This window comes from Corapipo altera, unplaced genomic scaffold (genome assembly GCF_003945725.1).
Source record: "Corapipo altera isolate COAL_440 unplaced genomic scaffold, ASM394572v1 48b, whole genome shotgun sequence".
In the NCBI taxonomy this organism is placed as follows: domain Eukaryota; kingdom Metazoa; phylum Chordata; class Aves; order Passeriformes; family Pipridae; genus Corapipo; species Corapipo altera.
In genome coordinates this window covers 12515419-12538223 of record NW_020884884.1, presented here as the reverse complement: position 1 = coordinate 12538223, position 22805 = coordinate 12515419, and the positions used below count along the sequence as shown (strand labels likewise).

Below are 22805 nucleotides of genomic sequence, written 5' to 3'. Positions count from 1 at the left end.
CAGGCAGAAAATCTGTTACTGAGCAGCATTTTTCAAAGTATATAGTCATAGCAGTTCATAGCTTGATTAAATCCAATGAGCTTGGTCAATTTGTTTTAGTTATTCTAGTGAAAACCTTAAGTAAAAAGTGTTTACATGGTGTCTTCCTGAGCATAACTTTTTCCCCTGAAAATACTTCGGTTTCTAAAGAACAGAACATCATTTGTAATAATTAGAAAATGAAAATGTTTCCTACATATGTAGATTCCAATACAGATCCAAAGAAAACATTAACATCTTAGGCCTGCAGTGACTGTTACACTAATAAGGTTCTTCTGTTTAAAGAATAGCACACCAGGGGAGCATAATAGAGCTGTTCAAATGAATTCATTCAGTTTGGTATTTTCTGAATAAGTCATTTGACAAATTGTGTTTTCTCATTCTAAGGACCCATTCAGCCTATGCACTGTCACCCTGGGGCATTGCCTATTGTTTGAAAGTAAAACCAAACATATGCAAGCTACTCTGAAACAATGGACAATATTTAGCATTGGCATTAACATATGCATTGCCCCCTGAAGCCAAAAGACTTATACCTTCTGAAATGAGTTTCCTAAGTGCTGCTATGTTATATTACCAAAGATGGTATTCTCTTCTTATAAGGAGGAGCAGAAAAAGCAAAAAGGTTGTCAGAAAGCTGCTAGAGCTGCCTGGTTCTCTTGTCAGTCTGATCTCTAAAAGATCAGGTAAGATAAATCCTACAGCAGTTGGTGGTGACAGGGCAATGACGTCTTTCTTTCTGTCTTCTCTGACAATTGACCTAGCATGATCCACACTGAAGAAGTGGTAGAACAGAAAGCTCTGTCACAGCTCCATCAATCTAGGTCTGCCTTTGAAGTGAGACAAACACTAGACCTAGACGTTTACACTGCATACAGTAAGTACAGCAGATGAACTCTCTCTCTCTTAATTTCAGAAAGGCAAAGTAATGCTTTACAGTTTAGTCTTTCCTCCTTATTTGCACATCTTACTACCAGTTTTCTGGGGACTCTCATTCAGCTAAAAACATTATTTTATTATACATTGCCTAATCATAGGGGGTTAAGAATTACACTCAGCAAATATAACTGTACTACTCCAAGACAATGTGAGCCTTGCTCACATGGAAATGACTTCTGAAATTCTAAGAAAAATTCTCTTGAGTATCAAAAATACGATCTGGTAATTACAAACAAGGTAGTTAATTGATTACTCTGACTCACTATGAGCACTGTGAAGAAACAAAAAAAGTCATTAACATGAACTTTCCACTGAACTGCTAACAAGAAAGAAAAATATATTCCCATCACTCTGCTTTATATTATGAGACAACTGGTTGCTCCTAGGATAAGAAAATAGGTTGTGGAAGCTTGCATCACAGCATTGAGTCTGCCCTGAGCCACCAGCTACCATGTTGTAGCTATCTGCCAGGCTTGTGTAAAATTCATGACATCTATTCTGCATTACAGCACCTTGAGAGAGGTCTTCCAAAAGATGCTGTGAGAGAGTATAGCATTTTTATATTGTGCTCTACAGATCCCTGGCTAAACTAGGCCATAGAAATCATGCCTGAAGCAGTAGAAAAAGAATCTTAACAGAATCAAGTTGAAAGTAAGCTACATTTCATCATGGAAGGAAGGAAATAAGTGAAAATGGAATGAGTTATGACCAAACAGAAAAATAAGATGTAGCATCCTGCAAAGTAAAGTAAATCACATTTCTACAATGGACAAACTGCAGATGGTGACAGAGTGGTTAAGAAAATAAAATCTGCAGAAACTCAGCTGTTTTTCTGTATTTTCGATTCCGTGCTTCCAAAAATCAAAATGTTATATTTAAAAAATAGATTCCAAAACTGCAGTCATAATGGCATGGTGATTAGACATTTATCCAAAACAAACATACATAGGAACAATGTTTTTTCAGTATTAGGTTGCAAAACAATTGGGCCAAGAAATTAAGGAGAAAGAATCCAAAGACTGTGTCAGCCATGCTGAATGGCTTCAGCTTTAACAGCTACTGCTATTTTTGGTGGACACATAAACATTCCATTTATTACAAAACTGCTTTGAAACTGACCTGGAGATCAGAAACAGACTGAAGCTTCTAGGCACTGGGCCACACTGAATAACATCCCAGCTGGGAAATTACATCTGGGGGACTGTTTGTCCCAATAGCCTGTTTTCTCTTCTGTTTTTCTGACAGATGGCTGCAGGTTTTGCAGAGCTAATGTGCTTTGTTATATTAGTCATAAATGACATCCCTCAGAAGTAAACAACATAGTTACACACTCGAGATGAAGTATGGAAGAAATACTAATTCTGTTCCATTTTCTGATCCAACTTGTGTTCGGAGACCAAGACTGACTCTGTTAAGTGACAGAGGACAGATGCAACATATAGGCAGACTCCCAGGAGATAGGAAATCAGTGGAGGCTAATTGCATTGAGGCTTTATTTTTCCATACATCCCAGTGCAAAACAGAAGTGATGAAGCACTTATGTGTTCTTGTCAAATCTCCTACTTCTCATACTAAACTATGGTTTCAGCCTGTTCTAGATTCTTGATCTGGCTGTTCGTCTGGAACTTCTTGGGTACTGAACAGTCCAGCCAGGGCTCCTGGACACATAAATCTTGGTACATGCAGCAAGCATGTAGACTGACACTGAGCAGGCTTTGTAGAAGGCCCACACAGTACGTTTGACATCTACAGAATGTGCCTGATGAATTGCACAGCTTGAGCTGCACCAACTGCCCAGTTGCACATCCTCAGCACATCCTGAGCATGTTTGATTCACCACATTGCTCAGATTTCTGTCTGTGAAAAAAATTCTGGGACCTTCAGTTTTTTTGATGCCAAACATTGATGGATGCATTAAGGCTCAGTTCTCAGGGATCTTTCCACATAAAAAAAAAAACCCGAACTAAACCAAACCAAACCAAAACCAACCTCTGATCAAAGAACAAGATAAATAGCAAACTCGCTGTTATTGCAGTTTTTATGTCTCTCATGACACAAAATTCAGTGTAGTATTTAAGGGCGGTATACACTTCCATAGGGTGAAACACTTGCTTATTAAATAAGAAAAATCCCTTGAAAGTCCACATCATACCTCTTATATCATTCCTGAAGACCATGAATGAGAAAACATGTAAAGGTAAACACATTTGAAATACAGGACAATCTTAAAGTGACTGGCTGAGTGCACAACTACGAATTACTCCCAAAATCAAAAGGAAGCTGAGCAGCCTTACTGATATAAAGATAGGTGAAATTGTGAATGGAGTTCAAGGAAGCAGCTTTGGAGACCTCAAAGGTGGACAATATTGCAATATATTTCACACTATAAGTGATAGTATTTGTCTGTTTAAAATAATTATTACTATAGGTTATAGGTTTAGCAGGACCAAGTGCAAGCTGCTGCACCAGGGTCAGGGCAACTCCTGGTATCAATACAGGCTGGGGGATGAACAGATCAAGAGCAGCGCTGCTGAGAGAGATCTAGGAGTGCTGGTGGATGAGAGGCTGGACATGAGCCAGCAATGTGCACTTACAGCCCAAAAAGCCGATCGTGTCCTGGGCTGCATCAAAAGCAGTGTGGCCAGCAGGTCAAAGGAGGTGATTCTTCCCCTCTACTCTGCCCTTGTGAGACCCTATCTGGAGCAGCACATCCAGCTCTGGGATTCCTGCACAGGAAGGACAATGACCTTTTAGAGTTAGTCCAGAGGAGGAACACCAACATGATTAGAAGGATGGAGCACCTCTCTATGAGGAAAGGCTGAGAGAATTGGGATTGTTCAGCCTGGAAAAGAGACAGCTTTAGGGGTGTCCTAATTGTGGCCTTCCAGTGCCAGAAGGGAGCCTACAAGAAAGACAGAGAGGGACAAAGAGTATGTAGTGACAGTACAAGGGGGAACAGCTTCAAACTGAAGGAGAGTAGGTTTAGAACAGATATTACGAAGAAACTCTTTACTGTGAGGGTGTTAAGACACTGGAACAGGTTGCCCAGAGAAGGTGTGGATGTTTCATCCTAGAAAGTGTTTAAGGCCAGGCTAGCCAGGTTTTGAGCAACCTGTTCTAGTGAAAGGTGTCCCTGGTTGTGGCAGAGGGGTTGGAACAAGATGATCTTTAAGGTCTCTTCCTACCAAAAATATTCCATGAGTCTCTGATTCTTTGTCTAATGCTTGTTGCCCTTTATCAACTAAAACAACAACAAAGACAAATACGGAAATATTTTCAGAATTTTCTTTTCAATCTGTACACAAGTAGAACTCAAACTGACCTCAGCTAGAGTTTCTCTTTGGTGAGGATTTCAAGATTTCAAATTCCATGGATTCCATTGCTGAGAATAGCAATTCATAAAAGCTACCTGAAGAATGAAATGCTGTGGAATGACATTATTGAGTTATCTGCTCATTATATCTGCATACTGAATTCATTTATTTATGAGTTGTTTGTATCTCATTTGAACCATATTTTTCTATGGCATGTAACTTCTCTTCTTGAAGTTTCTCAATCCCTTTCTAAATCCGATCTTACAATTTTTCTCCTACACTAGTCATTTCCAGTAAAATTCACTGAGCATATAGATCAGATATGAGTCTGCCTAAGTCCTTGATACTTTCTGGAATGAAACTAGAACAGTGAATTAGATCAGCAGCTATGAAGTTGCAATGTTTATTTCCATAAAAGAATAAGTATCTCAGAATATTACAGTATAGAATGGAATGCATTTCAAAGCATAGCAATTTCTCTCTTATTATAGCCTTACTTTATTCATGGTTGAAACAATGTCTCTCTCTCTCTCTCTCTCTCTCTGAAGCTAATGTCTGACTCAGAACTATATACTAATATAAAGCAATAGATAATACTACTAATATTAATGATCTTTAAGAAAGCAATGCATTGATTTTGATGGATTTTCTTTTCATATCGCAAATAATTTTGAGGATTTTAATTTCATTTAGATTCCATGTAAAGTATGGAATTTTTCTTCAACAGAGAAATGCCATCCTTCCAAAATACAGACACTTCTTCAGCAAAACTTTTTAAAATGCTATTTGCTCATTCATGACTTCCCTCAATTCTTTCAGCCCATATAATCATGGCTTAAAATATGCGTAACATTCCTAAGATCAGCCTCGGGATTCTAGTTCTTAACTAACTGATTCTCCTTTTTCAAAATAATTTATTGCCTGCATGTGAAGCTAAAACAATGCAGATATACAACATAGCCAACAGAGTGCTCTTAGACTACTTCTGCCTAAAAAACCTAACTTTGTCTTATTTCTTATCTGTGCAAAAACGCTGCTATCAGTTCCCTTCATAAAGTTGTGCAGGTGTTGCCGTGGGATTTAGGTGCTGAAAAAAATCTCCCGGAGCAGTTAATTAGGGGTGAGATAAGAAAGGGTTTATTATGCCAAGGCAGTAGACGTTACACGACGCGCGCGCCCCTGTGCTCCAGATGTTACATTTTATAATACCATCCATCCAATCCTAAATGTGTCCACCCTGTGGCCTTTGCTCTGGACCGCCCCGGGTCCACTCCCTGAAAATGGGTATGGGGTGTATTTTGGGACCCTCTGTTCATCCCATCTTCACCATCATCAGAGCACAAAGGGTACATAGTCGCTCAGTTTTTGACCATGTTCTGTGGTTTAGGCCCAGATATGCTGTTCTGCCAACAATCTAGGCCTTGCCTTGACAAAAGACTAAACATTTCTGCTGTAGTCAGGGGTAGGAGTGATATAGGGATCATAGAATGGGGTAAGAGGGTTAAGGAATGTGTAAACTAAGGGTGCTAGAGGGAAAGGGACAAGGGAGGGAGGGTTGCTGCTTTTAAAATCTACTTATAAAACTTACAAGGCTTAGAAAAATAAAAACCATTAGGGGCTTAAGGCATCACAGGTATAAAGAAAACCTTTGCAAGAAATATTCTCAGCTTGGAGTTTAAATGTAGGCCTACTTGGCTATCTCCATGGGGAGGTAGGGTGACTGTAACAAAATTAATTTTTATGTATATATACATAGCATCTTGCCTATAGAGAAAAAGGCGATTAAAATTCTGGGTTTATATTAATTAGGTTTGGATTAGGTTTAACACCTACTGTGCATTCACAGAGATAACAATGTGACATACAAGACAGTGAAGCAGAATCAATATTATCCTTAGCACTGCAATGTCTTGTCTTCGCTCTCCTCCAGTCCTCTCCATTTCAGTGCAGCACCCCCTTAACTGGGATATATATGAAAATTATTTGAATAATTTGCAAGAAAATTAAATGAAGATTTTTCAATAACCGTGCTTTGCAATTCTAAGATATGCTGTCACTGAAGATCATAATTGGCTTTGGTATTCTATGATCTTGTGCACTACACTCAAAGCCTGAAATGAGGCAGAGCAGTGCAACAGCTCAGCATTCCTGTGGGTATAGATGCACCATCAACATCATGTGCATATAATCCACCCACCTACCCTTTTTCATTCCAAAAGTGCCTGTTTCCTCACACAGTTATTACTCCCACTTGAGTTTGCCCTTCCTCTCCCAGCTTCAATCATAATGTTAGCTGATTTCTGGACAGACTACAAACAACAACTGCTTCCCTTTGGGCATTAAATACCATTTAGTATGCTTTTTCTTTTAAGAAATAACTAAACCTAATAGTGTCAAAAATACGCCCAAATAGTCAGACAATTATAGGAATGAACTTGAAAATTTTTACTACTCTTAAATGCACCTAACACATAGCACATTCTTGTATACAAGCGACTTTTTTAGTGGTAAAATTCAGAATGAATATATTAGTTTAATTTACACTGAAAATAGTAGTTTTAATTCCACCAACTCACTCTGTGATCAATGTAGTAGTAGTTGGGCCTTTTTTTTGGTTACCTAATGCTTTGTGGTTTGTTCAGATGAAGACTAGTCCTTACTGTCAGTCTTTTCACATAGAATGCTTCCAGTAAAACCACCTGTTGATAACAGCACCCGAGGAAAAACCCCTCCTGTTAACCTTGATACGGGGAGAAGTTTTGATTTCAATCTTGATGATTCTCACCATCTGGCTCCATTCAAATTGGCAATAAATTAAACTAACTTTCTCCAACCTGAGTCCGTTTCACCTGTGATGGTAGTTGATAAGTGATCTCCTCATCTTTATCTCAATCCACAAGCTTTTTCTTCTTACTTTTTTCCCCTGTTCTGTTGAGGATAGGATATGAGAGAGCGGCTGGATAGCCAGCTGAGGTTGACCCATCACAATGTGCTAGGCACAATCACTCAAGTTTTTGCAAGGAGAAATTCTATACCTTCACTATTCTGAAATAAAATCCTTGGCTTCAGCATCAAATTTCCTTCACTAAGTCTCTTTCAGTAATACCAAAAGGATCTATAGTTCTTGTTAGAAACCATAATTCTCTGAAAACGATACAATACAAAAACACATGCAGTGGCATAGCATTTTTTTTCCAAGAAAAGAAACCTATTTTTTTTTGTTCTTTAGCCAGTGAAATACACACTTTTAAAGTTCTTAATGTTGGAGAAAGGCAAAAATGTACTTTGTGTCAGTGCTGGCCCACTTTCCACTTCTTCTACATTGGTTATAGAGTTCTCATTATTTCCTGGTCTCTCAGTTATTTTTTTCCAGTTTCAGTCATGTTGGTTTTCTTTATTTGTCTTTTAAAAACTAGTCCTTGGGTATGTTCTCCAGTCATACATAAACAATTCTGAATAGTTCACTCAAACAAATCCAGACATGTCTACATGTTCAAACTCCATACAATTTCTCTGTATTTTTATGGTGTATTTATGCAATATATTGACTTGCAAAAATAATTGTCCCTCAATGCTTTCACCAAAACTCTCTGTTCTTTTTTTTCAGCCTACACAGAAGTTAGTGTGATAATGCAGCAAACAGGGTCACTACAATGACCCTGACTAAGAAACACTTCCTTCTTTTCTTTTGTTTTCATTGATCAGTAGAAGAAACTTTTCATCCTACAATGAAATCCACTCCCTTACTTCTACGAGGTCATTGTGAAAAGTAAGCATAATGACAAATTAAACATATACCTATTATTTTCCATAAAAATAATTTAAAAATCTCTGTATTCTCTGTAGTGCTATTAAACATAAAAGGAGACAGAATCCAGGACTATGTGGTAGGGTAGCAAAAGGCATGCTAGCCACAATGTCTCATTTCTGATATTGCAGTCACTCTACACTTGAAATCCACCTTACAACTAGACATTGTTCTCCTTAATCTTTCTATGCAAGTAGCAACATCAGCAAAAGCCTACCATGAAAATCTTTGCAAATTTCTTTTTACAGCCCTAACTTCCTGATGTTTTTTAAATGCTAGTGTAATTGAGAAGGGGTTGGAGTATTCTGTGTACTTTTCACTGCAAAAGACTAATATTTCCAAAGTCAGAATGAAGGGCTATTTATGACATAAAAGTTACAGCCAACTGCTGCTATCAGTATCTCAAAATATAATCAGACTACATGAAATGTGCTCTATGGCCTCTGTGGTGCATAGTTTTATACTATTAAAAGTAGCTTAGAAATAACGGAAACTGATATTGATGGGATCTGTTCTTGATTGTGCACAACAAGGCAGACAGGAATGCTTAAGGAAACTGAAACAATAATAAAAGTAAATTAAAGATCCAGTTGCAGGCTGCAGATGACTCTTATTTCTCCTACCACATTTTCAGTAAAGATTTGGCAGTCTAGTAAACTTAGCATCTTTAATGGCCTTCTGAATATGTAAGCTATGATGAAGCAGACTTAACTGAATAATTGTTTCAGGCTGCTAAACTATATAAAGTAGTGTAACTGCATTGACTGAGAAGAATAAGCCAGAAATTGTCCTACTGGATGCAAAAATTTAATAATTGTTAGGAAGTGCTTATAGGCAGAAATATTAACAACCATGTTCAAAACAAATCAGGACAGGACAAAAGGACAGATGAATAAAATGTAATCTTTGTATTAGCCAGAGTGCAAATTTTCACATGCTGCATAATGCTACATAGAAAGAATTAAAGAAAAGACTGTAAATTATGATCATTCTCAAGCCTCAGACATCAATGTTTAAAAACCATACACAAAGTAGTGTACATCTGCATAGACAGAATATGGAGAGCTATAAATGGATACAACATGGATGGAATTTCTTGCTTATACAGTAGGATTACAGTACAAACTAAAGAAAAGATTGTTTCTCCATTTCATTACCAAAATTTTAAAAAAAAGAGCATAACAAAATTAATTTTCAACAAAACCGAAATGTGTTTTGTGCAATTTTTCTTAGAACTTTGGGGTAATTTCTAGCTTGCTTCTTAAAGTAACTTTTCAACATTCATGTGGTCTACAACTTATTACAATTACCTATATGAGACATGTAAGTATAGTGCAATAGACATATAAGTTCAGTGCAATACTAGTAATTTGTTACATGGCTGCTTGTTTTGTTTAAGGGATCAGTTTGGGTTTTTATGTTACATATACATATGAATATGCACTTAGATTTTTGTATTGTTTGTGTCCCGGATATAACTCATTGCTCCGCTTCTAACACTGAAGAACTTAACCAAAAACAAGTTTTAAAACAGATGTTTTTAATTACAGCAAAAGCCATACTCTACTGCACTACAGCTATCAGAATTTTGCCTAACTTACTGAGGAAAAACCCACAGCGATTCAGTCCAAACCAAAGATTTCTTTTAGATTTTGCTGCGATCCATGGAAACAGTCTAGAGAGGCGACATCCACATTGCATTGTTACATTATTACCAAGAGTTGCCACAGTAGATTGCTACAAATCTCAAGGGACTTGCAGACCACATAAGTCTTGTCCCAGCACGACAATACAAGCGGTACGTTCAAGACTGGCACGTGCTCCGCTGCTTCTTGCACTGTCTCTCACACCCTTCAAACATTTGTTCTCCCCTAAGACATTTGCATCAGATAAAAGGTGTATTTAAGAGTTGCTGCTAGTCTCCTGTTTTTAACCAGCACAGTCGCAAATACCGAGAAAGATGTGCTTACGTGTGGCTGCTCATTGCTGGCACTATTCCCGCTTCAAAATGGATTTCAACTTGAGCAAGAGAAAGAAGTCTGACACTCAGTGTTGGCTTTACCTCATTTAGGTCAAGAAATCTATTGGGCTTAACACAGATGAGGAAATCTAGGAGACAGAAGGAATGCAGGACAATGTGGACTTCAAGATGGCAGCAGCAGAGAAAAAAGAATCCTTTTCAGTAGGTTTAACCAGGAGTTAAATGAGCTTACATGGGCACTGCAGAGACCAATAGTTGCGAGATAGATATTGAAATTCTGTTTGCATGGGTCAATCTGTGGATACCCATAAACAGGTTCTGTACTGACATTTATGTTCTGGCCAGTCTGACAGAGACAAATTAATCAACTGAGAGAAGACAGGTGAATTCAAGTATCATGTCTTACAAAAATAACCTATTGTTCAGAACACTGCTGCAGTAGGGCTCAGCACCTGATGTCTCTGCTTCTCGATCCCTTCCAAACATCATTTGTGCTGTGGTTTGAAAACACATGCCAACATGGCTGAGGCTTTCCACATATCTGACATAACTTTAAATATACTGCATAAGGTCACTGAGGGACTTGTGGTGTACCCGAAGGTGACTGGGAGGGGAATCTGGCAGTAGTTATCTTCATGACCACAGAGAATATAATCATGGATATGGTGTAAGTACAGAGCACTTGTCAGTTGTGCTGTGAGATTTTTGTTCTTTCCCAGAAGTCAAGTGTACATAAAGTACATAAAGTGAAGATAATGACTTCTTTTTCCATGTCTGTGCAGGTGCCATCCAAAGAGGAAGGAGACAGAAACTGAGTGCAAGGTCTATACCACTTGCCCTGGATGCCAGAGTACCTTTAAATCTGGTCCCCCATAGCCTGTATTTGGAAGCTTGAAGAGACACGGTTCACCTGAATGTGTGCATATGGGAGGCCAAGGACCTGATCTCCAAGAACTTCAGGGATAGATTAAAAAACCGTTTAACATCTGACAGAGAGCCTGGATAGCCAGTTTTAAGAAAACAAACTCCAGGCTAAGAATCAACAGAACTCAGAAATCAACTAGGAACATATCAAAGGCTGCTAGAAGAATCAGATAAGCTCTAGCTTGGGGTTGAATGTATCCACGGGTGATTTTTGGTATAGAACAATCTGAAACTGGATGCCAAATGTCACAGAATCACAAAAAATGTTGAGTTGGAAGGGACCCACAAGGATCATCCAGTCCAACTCCTGGCCCTGCACAGGACCATCCCCAGGAGTCACACCATGTGCCTGAGAGCTTCTTGAACTCTGTCAGGCTTGGTGCTGTGACCACTTCCCTGGGGAGCCTGTTCCAGTGCCCAACCACCCTCTGGGTGAAGAATCTTTTTCTAATATCCAACCTAAACCTCCTCTGACACAACTTCAGGCCATTCCTTCAGGTTCTGACACTGGTCACCACAGAGAAGAGATCAGTGCCTGTCCCTTTACTTCCCCCTGTGAGGATGCTGAAGATCACAATGAGGTCTCCCCTCAGTCTCCTCTTGTCCAGGCTGAACAGACCAAGTGATCTCAGCCACTCCTCATAAGGCTTCCCATCAAGATCCTTCACCATCTTTGTTGCTCTCTTTTGGACGCTCTCTAAGAGCTGAATATCTTTCTTATATTGTGGTGCCCAAAGCTGCACACAATATTCAATGTGAGGCCACCTCAGTGCAGAACAGAGCGGGACAATCCCCTCCCTCGACCACCTGGCAATGCTTTTCCTCATGCCCTCCAGGACATGGTTGGCCCTCCTGGCTGCCAGGGCACTGCTGACTCATATTCAACGTGCCATCCACTGGGACCCCCAGTTTTTGTGGCACTGTTTTCCAGCATCTCATTCCCCAGTCTGTACATGCATTCGGGGTTCCCTCACCCCAGATGCTGAATCCAGCACTTTCCCTCGTTGAACTTAGTACGGTTGGTGATTGCTCAGTTGTCTGATTTGTCAGGGTCTCTCTGTGGGGCCTCCCTGCCTTCAAGGGAGTCAACAGCTCCTCCCAATTTTGTATCATCTGCAAACTTTCTTAATGTCCCTTCCAGTCCTTTGTCCAAGCCAATTATGAAGATGTTGAGGAGCACAGGGCCTAAGATGGAGCCCTGTGGAACCCCACTAGGGACAGGTCTCCAGCCTGATGTTCCCCTATTCACTATTACTCTCTGTGCTTGACCCATGAGCCAATTGCTCACCCACCACATGATGTGTTTATCCAGCTGCGGGCTGGGCATTTTGTCCAGAAAGTTCCTGTGAGAGACAGTATTGAAAGCTTTACTGAAATCCAAAAAGATTACATCAGCTGGCTTCCCTTGATTACCTAGGTAGGTTACCTTGTCATGAAAGGAAATCAAGTCTGATAAGCAGGACTTTCCTCTCAGGAAGTTGTGCTGGCTGTGATCAATCAACCTAGCATTGTCTTGCAGATGTTTTTCAATCCTTCCCAGAATAATCTTCTCCACTACTTTTTTCCAGGCACTGAAGTGAGATTGACAGGCCTGTAGTTTCCAGGGTCCTCCCTTTTGCCCTTCTTAAAAATCAAGACAACATTTGCTTCCAGTGTGCTGGGACACCTCTGGAACCCCAAGACTGCTCAAAAATCATCGAGAGAGGTTTTGTGATGACAATTTAAAATTAAAAAACCTTAATTTCTCCTTCTGATAAATTTCAGACATCATGTCAAATTTCTTTAAAAGAAGGGAGCTCTTTTTCACATTATGGTATTTGAAATAATCAAAATTTGTACATAAAATTACTACTGCCATCATCAGCTTACAATTTACTTTACCAGAAATCTTAGCAATGCATTGACTATTTTCTTTTAGAAAATAGAATCTCTTCCCACATCTTTTGAATGCTGTGATTTCATAAACTAAAAGGTAAAATGAGGTTAAAATATACTCACTTATTTTACTTCTCACTTCATTTAGCTTTTCTCCAAGGGTTTTAACTTCAGCAAACCTGTCAATGCAAGGATAATGATACAGAATTATTCTAAAGAACAACTAGTGAAACAATAAAATACTGAATTACTCAGTACTAATTTTTGATTGGTAAGTAGAAGTAATTGGAAACAATTTTCCATTAGAAAGATTATCCGGTCCAAGAGAAACCTTTCTGAAAGAAACCATGCAACAGATAAGTTTACTAGACAGACAAAACCAATGTATTTGACCTTTTAAGTTTTAAAAACTATGGTATCTCAACTCTAATGACTGGATTCTCTTAAATACTCTTACTACACCACAGTATTATTCTTAATATGTTACTTTACTCGCAGTGTTTTAACAAACAGTGATATAAAAGTAAAATTAAAAAATAACCCAAGAAAATTAAAACAAAATGATTGAAAGTATTAGAACTGCTCACTAGGAAATTTCAAATTTCAGCCTGTAATTAGCATATTCCCAATGAACACTGTGCTGTGTGGAAATATACATCCTAATCACTAAGAAACCTCTCAAACAGAAAATGTGAGAAAACTAAATCACGGCTACAGAAAGCCACTAAGCCACTAAGTGAATGCAGACTTTCAGTTGATATTCAGCTACTGCTCAAATAGCAACACACATGGAGATATGCAAATAGCAAGCAAGAAGCAGGCTGAGAAGGATGGAAATGAATGAATGAATCAGTCTTTGGAAATGCTCTTTTTCTAGAATGCAAATAGCTTGACCTCAAATCAAAACTGGAAATAAGCGGGAAATTCCCTCCAGGGATGTTTCTAAATGAGTTCACTGACCACTTCCTCATTATATTCAAATAATCAAATCTTCACATGGTATGTAAAATATTCTGATGATCAGAAGTTTCTTTTTTAGCTTGCAACAGCTCACGGTATGTCTTGCTCCTTAGGAAATGTGTCATATCTAAATGTATTCTTAAAAACCAGCTATCTACTGAGCCTTAAAAATTTATATTCTCTACATTTCTTACAGTCTGCTAGCACTTGATGCCTACTCCTTTTGTGCTTTTCTTCTGTCCATTTTCTGATGTTTCAAAGTAGTTGCTGTCATAATTATTCTCTTACACTTATTTAATTCGGTACTATATAAAACTGTTCAGGAAAAATCAGGTTTAGGACATATCAGGTTTTCAAATGCCAAACATATTGTGCTGTAAAAATAATGACAGTTACTTCAAAGTACAATGGTAAAAAGTCCAATGAGTCACTGAGAGAACTGAGGCTATTTCAAGAAAACATCAGTTGTAATAGTCTAAACAGTAATAGTTTAAAATTTAGAACGATGATTTGCTGCACTGTGACATTTGTTGTAGGACATTAAGATTGACATGAAACTCTGAGTTGTTACTTGGATGTGTACAAGTGGAACCTTGCAGAATGTGGAGGCAGAACTCAATTATTAAGCAAGACTTCAGGTGATCTGGAAGAGCCTTGCTCTAGACAAAGTAACTGAGGAAATCCACAAATTGTACTTCTGTCTAACTCAAATAATGGCAAAATAGAGTAAAGAAATACAACTTCTCCCTGGAGAGGTGGGGTTTGAAAAACTGCCCCTTCTCAACTAGTCAATTTCCCTGTAAAACTGGAATGAGTGAGAATTTCGGGTGCCTTCATTGGTATCTGCTCACAAACATACACTTTCAAAGCTGAATTCAACAAGACTAAATGGCTGGAGCTGGAGGGCTCCTCAGCACTTACTCTTTCTTACATAAAGAAGGCAGAAGCCTTTGAAGCATCTGTGAGACTTTATATAAGCTTATTCTACTGGTGTTGACTTAGAGCTGCAAGTAGACGTTGAAGAGTGTGTAAATATCAAATGGAAGAAACCCCAAAGTACCTCCTCTTTCTTTCCCTCAGGTCCCATGAACCAAATAGCAAGTTCCTCAATAACTTAATAATTTTTGAGGCAAATTTCATGTTGACTATTAACTCTGATTCATGTTCACAGAGAGATTTATCCAGACAAGTTGAAGCCATCTATCTATCCAGTCCCTATTCATAGGCTACTGCCAATAGTTGAATGGATCGTGCATATGTTTCTCAAACACCACAGTCTATAAACTGGCACAATAACATAAACTGAAATTTGGCATTAATGTATGACAGTCCAATGGATTCCATCTGTGACTATGAGTCAGTCTAACAAAATAAACCAGGTAAAGGCATAAGATTTGGCTCTAGTATTAAAAGGTAAAAACCTATTACTGATACTCTTCCAATTAAAAAAAAGGTGATATTATCTAACATTAACCTGATATTGCTATGAATATCGATGAGTGAACAATTACATATTGTAAGCTGAAAAAGCTTCCTGTGTATCTTACATGGAGACCACTCAACAGAAAGGCTGAAGCTGACAAATCATGGCTTCTATTACCTACAAGATAAATACTCCATGACGAAACCCTAAAGTGAATTTAGCCACTGATTTCAGTGGAACAAGCATTTTTGGCAAAGATTTCACTTTCTGAACGCAAGTGCCAGTAATTTAAAAATAAACTTCTTGAAAAACAAATCTCTAACTCATAATGTAAACCAAGACAAACTCAGAGGCTGTCTAATAAGACAGTGGAGACATTTAGTGAATTAAATGAACATTCACTTGTTTTTAATTATTAGAAATTACAACAACGAGTGACCTAAGTGAAACTCATCCTTTCCATGAAACTTGCCCATAGGTATTGAAAAAAACAAGTTAGTTGCTAACCAGCTGAAACACAGAAAGTAAGGAAAGAAGAAAATGGAAAACAGTGGAGAAAACAAAATGGAAACTAGATTTACATCACATCTGTGAGCTCAGTAGAACTTTACTACTGGAAATACTGACTAAGATGGGGCTTAAAAGCTTTGTGCAATATGCAATATTACATTCGAATGGCTCATCTGGGAAGATTTTTTGATAGTATATTTCACCAGAAAATGAGATGTATATTTTTCCTCCTCAGAGAAACAATCCTAAGCGAACATGGTTATGTTGAGAAATAGGATGTTATTAAGTTCTCTGGAAGTCAAGTATAGGAAGTCCAAATTGCAGAAATCTGATTCTGTCTGGGCATAAACACATGGTTTTTTGGTGGGTTTTTGTGTTTAGTTTTGTCTTGGTTTTTTTTAAGCAAGGAAGAAATTATTAATGTACAGAAGAAAAATAAAAAATAATTGTTTTGTATTAACTGTAAAGTAAGCTGTAGAAGGTCACCTTTTTTATCTTACGAAGGTACTCCTCATAGGCAACTGTCCTAACTGAATAGCTTGAAACTATTTTCTTGCACTTGAACAGTAATGAGCTTCATAAAGAAATTATCCTTAAACATATCAGACTTCCCCCCTTTTAAATCCAGAGAGAGTATTGACCTACAGTACTAAGCTACTGCCTCTGTGAAGAGCTCTGAAGCAGAAGGTGAAAAGCTTTATTCAAAACCAGAATTTTTCTTATACATATATATATATATTTTAACAAAACAAATGTTTTCAGTATTTGATTTAACCAAATGACTGCTTTTGAGCATTTATACAAGGGTAGTTACAGAAAACAATACATGTATATTGTATATGTATGACCATATATAGTCACATCTATATGAATAATTTCACAGCCCAAGCAACAGTTGTGACCTTCACAGTGAAACTTCCAATTAGGCTCACTGACAGTTCACCATTCAATTAAGAATGATATAATGCGTACTCGATGTCTTACTGAGAGGTACCTGGGGCTCCTGAGGTAATAGGAACCAACAGGGAAACACCAGCGAAATACCTCAAAGGAATTAAGAAGTGCCCCTTTAAGAAGGTGACATGGTCAACAGTCCAGCTGAGGTGCCTTTGCACTAATGCACGCAGTGTGGGCAACAAACAGAAGCTGGAAGCCACTGTGCTGCTAGAAAGCTGTGATCTAGTTGCTATTACTGAAACTTGGTGGGACAAATCCCATGACTGGAGTGTGGCTATTAATGGCTACCGGTTGTCAGAAGGAACAAGAGAGGAGGAGGGGTGGAGAGGTTGCTCTCTACATCCAGGGGAGGATTGAGTGTGAAGAGCTGTCTCTGAAGAACAGACACGTGCAGGCTGAGAGCTGATGGGTAAGAATCAGAGACCAAGGTAACAAAGGGAACCTTGAGGTCGGTGTCTACTACAGGCCTCCTGATCAAGGAAAGCCTATTGACAAAGATTTCTTGCTCTGGCTACAGGAGGCATCACATTTGCAGGCTCTTTTCCTGCTGAAGCACTTCAAACATGCCAACATCTGCTGAAAAAGTAGCATGGCAAGCTGTAGGCAATCCAAGAGATTCCTGGAATGCATTGAGGATAACTTCTTAAGCAAGGTGATAGGGGGGATGCAATACCGGATCTATTGGTCACCAGTGTAGGTGCATTAATCGGGAATGTCAAGACTGGAGGCAGCCTGAGCTGAAGTGATCATGCACTGGTGGAGTTCATAGTCCTGGAGAGATATGGGTCAGGCAAAGAGTAAAGTTAGGCTCCTAAATTTTAGGAAAGCAAAATTCCAGCTCTTCAAGGAGTTAGTTAATAGCATCCCCTGAGAAACTGCCTTCAGGGACAAAGGAGTCGAACAGAGCTGGCAGATCTTTTAGAATGGTTTCCATGAAGTGCAAAACTTCTCAATCCCCAGGAGCAAGAAATCAGGCAAGGAAGGCAAGGGACCAGCACAGCTCAGTTGAGACCTGCTGATCAATCTAAAGGGCAAGAAGGAAATGCACAGGTAGTGGAAAAAAGGAGTAACCTAGCAAGAGTATAGTGGTGTTGCCTGGTTATGTAGGGATGGAGTCAGAAAAGCCAAGGTGCAGCTGGAGCTGAACTTGGCAACGGATGGGAAGAATAATACAAAAGACTTCTACAGGTATGTCAGCCAGAAAAGGAAGCTCAAAGAAAGCATATCCCTCCCTGATGAACAAGACTGGGAAACTGGTACCAATGGATGAGGAGAAGGCTGATGTATTTGATGACCTTTTTGATTCAGTCTTCACTGGCAATTTCTCTTCTCACACTGCTTGAGTGGATGGACTGCAAGGCAGGGACTAGAGGAGCAAAATCCCTACCACTGTAAGAGAAGATCAGGTTCATGACCACCCGGGGAAACTGTACACAGGTCTATGGGACCTACAGGAATTATGAACCATCAGGTTCATCTCTGTGCCTGGGAAAATCATGGAAGAAATCCCCCTAAAAGCTATACTAAGACACATGGAGAACATGGAGGTGATTCAAGACAGCCAGCATGGCTTCAGCAAGGGCAAGTCCTGCCAGACCAACCTAGTAGCCTTCTATGATGGAATAACTACATTTCTGGAGAAAAGAAGGGCTGTGGATGTTGTCTATCTTGACTTCTGTAAGGCCTTTGACACAGTCTACCACATCCTCTTTAAATGGGAGATATAAGGATTTGACAGGTTGACTGTTCAATGGATGAAGAATTGGTTGGATGGTTGCATCCAGAGGGTAATGCTTAACGGCTCATTGTCCAGATGGAGACTGGTGACAAGTTGTGCCCCTCAGGGGTCCATTGCTGAGACTGGTACTGTTTAAAATCTTCACTGATGACAGAGACACTGGGATTGAGTGCACCCTCAGTACATTCGCATAAGCCACCAAGCTGAGAGGTGCAGTTCACATACTTGAGGGACAGGATGGACAAGCTCAAGAAGTGGGCCCATGTGAAACTCATGAGTTCTAGAAGAACAAGTGCAGGGTCCTGCATCTGGGTTGGGACAAACCCTGATATCAATACAGGTTGAGGGATGGAGAGAGTGAGAGCATCCCTGAGAAGAAGGACTTGGGGGTACTGGTGGATGAAAAGCTGGACATGACCTGGTAACGTGTTCTTGTAGCCCAGGCAGTGAACTGTATCTGGGGCTGCAACAAAAGAAGGGAGGCCAGTAGGTTGAGGGAGGTGATTTCTCTCCTTTACTGCAGTCTTGTGAAATCCCACCTGGAGCACTTATTAAGGAAATTTTCCTGTCTGACTATCCAGGAGCCACTCTGGTAGTCTGTTGTGGTTTAGGAATTGTATTCTCAAATTTAGTGGCTTAACAAAACCACAATGCCACTCACTTCCCCTCCCCCTCCAGCTGGATGCACAGAAGGCAAAGATCATGGGTTGAGACAAGAACAATTTACTGGAAACAGCAATGAGACAGTAAGAGCAACCATATTAATACAAAAAGTGTACAAAAGAGAGAGTGTGGAGTTCAACCCAACCTCAGCCATATCATCAAAACCACTCCCTCTGCTCCAGACCAGCATTACCCCACCACTCTGTTCGCCACACTTGTTCCACCAGAAAAGGAATGCCCTTCTCAAAAGCGCGAGAGAGTCCCTTTCCCCCACACCCCTGGTCATGATGTAAGATGGCATAGAATAACATTAGGGTCTTGGCAATGCCCACACAGCTCCATAATCCACCCTCTGACAGCTACTGCAAAAAATTAACTGTGTCCTTGGCCGAAACCAGGACACAGTCACACTCACATCACCTGAGCTAGACTAAAGCCCCTTCACAGCAGGTGGCTTCACTGAGCCAACAGGTGCCCTGCTTGACTCCCTACACTCACCATACTGACACAGTCAGACAAGGGTTCCTTACTGGCTCAACTCTAAGTTTCCCATAGCAAAGCCTCTCATACATCTGGATCCTTAAAATAATCTAATCATGATGCAACAACAGAATAACAGCTTGAGCTGATGCCTCCAAGGAAGGACCTGGAACAAAGGAAACCCTGGACAGTGTAAGCGTGTGAAAGTCTCAGCTCTTCCACCTAGGTCAGCAGCTCTTACTATGCCTCTAAGTGTCTGTTCACCTGGCTGGCTGTGCCCTTTGTTGTGCAAAGGGTCAGTGCCAAGTCAGTGCCTCTTGCCTTGGGCTCTTGCCACCCAGAGCTCAATCTGCAGCTCCCACTGAAGCGGCACACTGAGCTACCGGCACTAAATGTATTCCTCAACAGTACTGCATCCAGTTCTGGAGCACAGGAAAGACATGGATCTATTAGAGTGGGTCCAGAGGAGGGCCACAAAAATGATCTGAGGGCTGGAACACCTCTCTTATGAAGACAGTCTGAGACAGCTGAGGTTGTTCAGCCTGGAGAAGGCTCCAGGGTGACCTTATTGCAGCCTTTCAATATTTAAAGGGGGATTATAAGAATGTTTTGGCAGGATCTGTTGGGACAGGACAAGGGTGTAGATTTAGAGTAGGTATAAGGAAGAAACTTTTTACAATGAGGGTGGTAAAACACTGGAGCAGGTTGTCCAGAGTTGTGATGGATGCTCCATCTCTGGAAACACTCAAAGTCAGGCTTGACAGGGCTCTGAGCAACTTGATCTAGTTGAACATATCCCTGCTCATTGCAGAAGGCTTGGACTAGATGACCTTTAAAGGCTCCTTCTTATCCTCTATGATAATTAACAAGCCAAGAAAATCTCCCCCAAATACCCAAAGGAAAAATAAGACAGCTAAAAATAAGTAATTTGTGAGCCAAATACTGTTTGTGGTATGACAGAAGTGGTTATGCAACTATAAACAAAATTATTAACATGAGAGGTCTACATATAAAGAGAAGTTATAGTAACTTTTAAACATGTGGTGTCCACACTCTTCTTCCTGTGCAATTTGAACACTGGCTGGGTAACAGAACTTTTGTGTAACTGGTAGTTCAGAGACTGCATTCCAAATTACAGACTGGACTTGATGTAAATCCATTCTAATGAACTTGGTAAACTTGGAGCTATAAGCATTTTTGCTAAAAATGACTGTAAATGGCAGAGGGAAACTCTTGCTTCAGAGTATCAACATTCACATTAGCACTGATTTCAGCAATCAGCTGATGCCTATTAGAGAAGGGTTACCCAAGGCATTAGTTTGAATCCCTTTGTCCTTTAGGGAAGGCAAATCTGTCATCAAACTTTGTGGATTCTGCCCATCTCTATTATATGTTCTGAAACCAGAAGGAAATACTGGTTTGCTTCATAGTAATAACAAACAGAAAAAATATGGAAGAATTGTGATTAACTAGAGGAAATGCAGGGCATGGCTCAGAACCGTGTTGCTCTCATTATCATGCTGTGACCATGAAGTGTTCTGCTCAACAAACAGCAAAGTCAGAAATTACTCATTTATGCAGTGATGATGCAGTGATGTGGTATCATCTGATATATGGATCAGAAGAAAGGCATTACTAAACATCCAGTTTACAGGGATAAATTCTTACATACATTTAATACCTCCTCACTTTGTGTTCCTGTGTCTGAGTTATGGATCCAGGTAGAAAGTTAATCAAGTCAGAAAAGTGATAAACAGCAAGAGCTTGAATAAGTCACATAGATGTGGAGATCACTTCTCGCCTCAATTTCATTGAAGTAAACAAATATTAAACTTAGTAACCCTGAAAACAATGTCTTTCATGCCTATTAAGAGTTTAAATTGTGTTAAAGAAAGCAGAAGAAAGCAGGAGAAAGCTGGAGGAGAAAACTCCAGGGAAAAAAAAATAAAGAAAAGAAAAAGAAAAAAATCCCAAGCAACTATTAGGGGAATTGTTAGTTAAAAGGACAGATAGAGAGACCTGCCTTTGGCATGTGCAATCTCAAACCCATGTATTTCTTTTGCAGTACAAGGGGAGTTAACACTTGAAAAACTGACACAGAAACTGCTGTTATCCAATCAACATGGACAAGGGTTGGTGGTTTAATTTGCGAGATGTTTAAAATCTGCTGTACAAAAACATGTTTTCAATGTTTTTTCCATTCTTGCCATCTTCACCACATTTTGAAGTGTTTTGCCAGTATTAACAACAAATGTGGAAGAGGAAAGTATTATTTGTGTTTGCGAGTGCAAAACTGGCAGAGAGAAGCTAAAATCACTTGGCAAAAAAGTTAGGAACAACAGACAGATGCATATGTTAAACATCTCCTAGCTTACTATCCAACTCAGTGTCAAAGCCAGTAAAACATTTTTACAGTGGAAATTGCAGTAATTGATTCAGTCACATGGATTTTAGTTCCTCTAAATACTTCTTGATCATGAATGCCATTGCCACGTTGCTTTAACATGGCTATGAGGATGAATAAAACCAGTGGCAATGTGCACTAAGATTCCTCATGCCACTTTCATGTTCCATCCAGACTTCTATTCTCTTACCACATAGTGCCTTCTGAATATGAAATGTCCTAAGTAAGAAAAGGCAAAGTTTCTGCACCAAGTCCTCAACAGAAGTCTGGGATGTCTGGTGTAAAATTATGTTCTTACCTAGACTGATAATGAACTGTCAGATGTATTCCTCCAGCTGTATTTTGCTGTGACACTCACCTCTGTTTCAGAAGCTGTTTGTTGTCCTCAATGGTTATACTGTCAGCATGGTCTCGCTTGAAAACTTCAAAAGCTTCCTGACATCCAAGTGACATCTTTCCACCTGCCCCAAGGTAAAAAAAAATTACTTCACAGTCATCAAAAGACAGACATTTTGCACTTAATTAAATCCTATTTAGACAAACACAGCAAGTCAGCCCAGGGGTCTTAAAGCACAAAGAAGACTAAAGTTCAGTTTTCCACCAATGGGAAAGCATTTTTGACTAAAGATTTCTATTATCTGACAAATTAATTTTGTTTCACCTCAATTCTCTAAAGTCTGAAAGCTTGAGATATATAATTTCTCAAGATAACTTAAAAAGTTGATGTGAAATATTCTTAAGTGTGAACCAGAGGTATTTTCACAACAGCAAAACTCAATTTGCTTCTGTA

The 22805-nt window shown here is 39.4% G+C and overlaps 1 protein-coding gene across 9 annotated transcripts in view; it reads right to left on the bottom strand.

Moving 5' to 3' along the window:
- KIF6 (kinesin family member 6) overlaps positions 1–22805 on the bottom strand; it is a 167679-nt gene that overhangs the window by 51760 nt on the left and 93114 nt on the right. For 8 of the 9 annotated variants that reach the window (XR_003527361.1, XR_003527362.1, XR_003527363.1 and 5 more), the window contains 2 exons: positions 22374–22476; positions 13004–13059 (listed from right to left, as the gene is read on the bottom strand). Coding sequence is in view for 6 of the 9 variants with exons in the window: in XM_027641239.1 (XP_027497040.1) it covers positions 13004–13059; positions 22374–22476 (159 nt within the window). In the remaining 3 variants the exon portion in view is untranslated. Of the gene's footprint in view, positions 1–12170; positions 12688–13003; positions 13060–22373; positions 22477–22805 lie in introns of those variants that run through there. The other variant, XM_027641241.1, reaches the window with a different exon arrangement.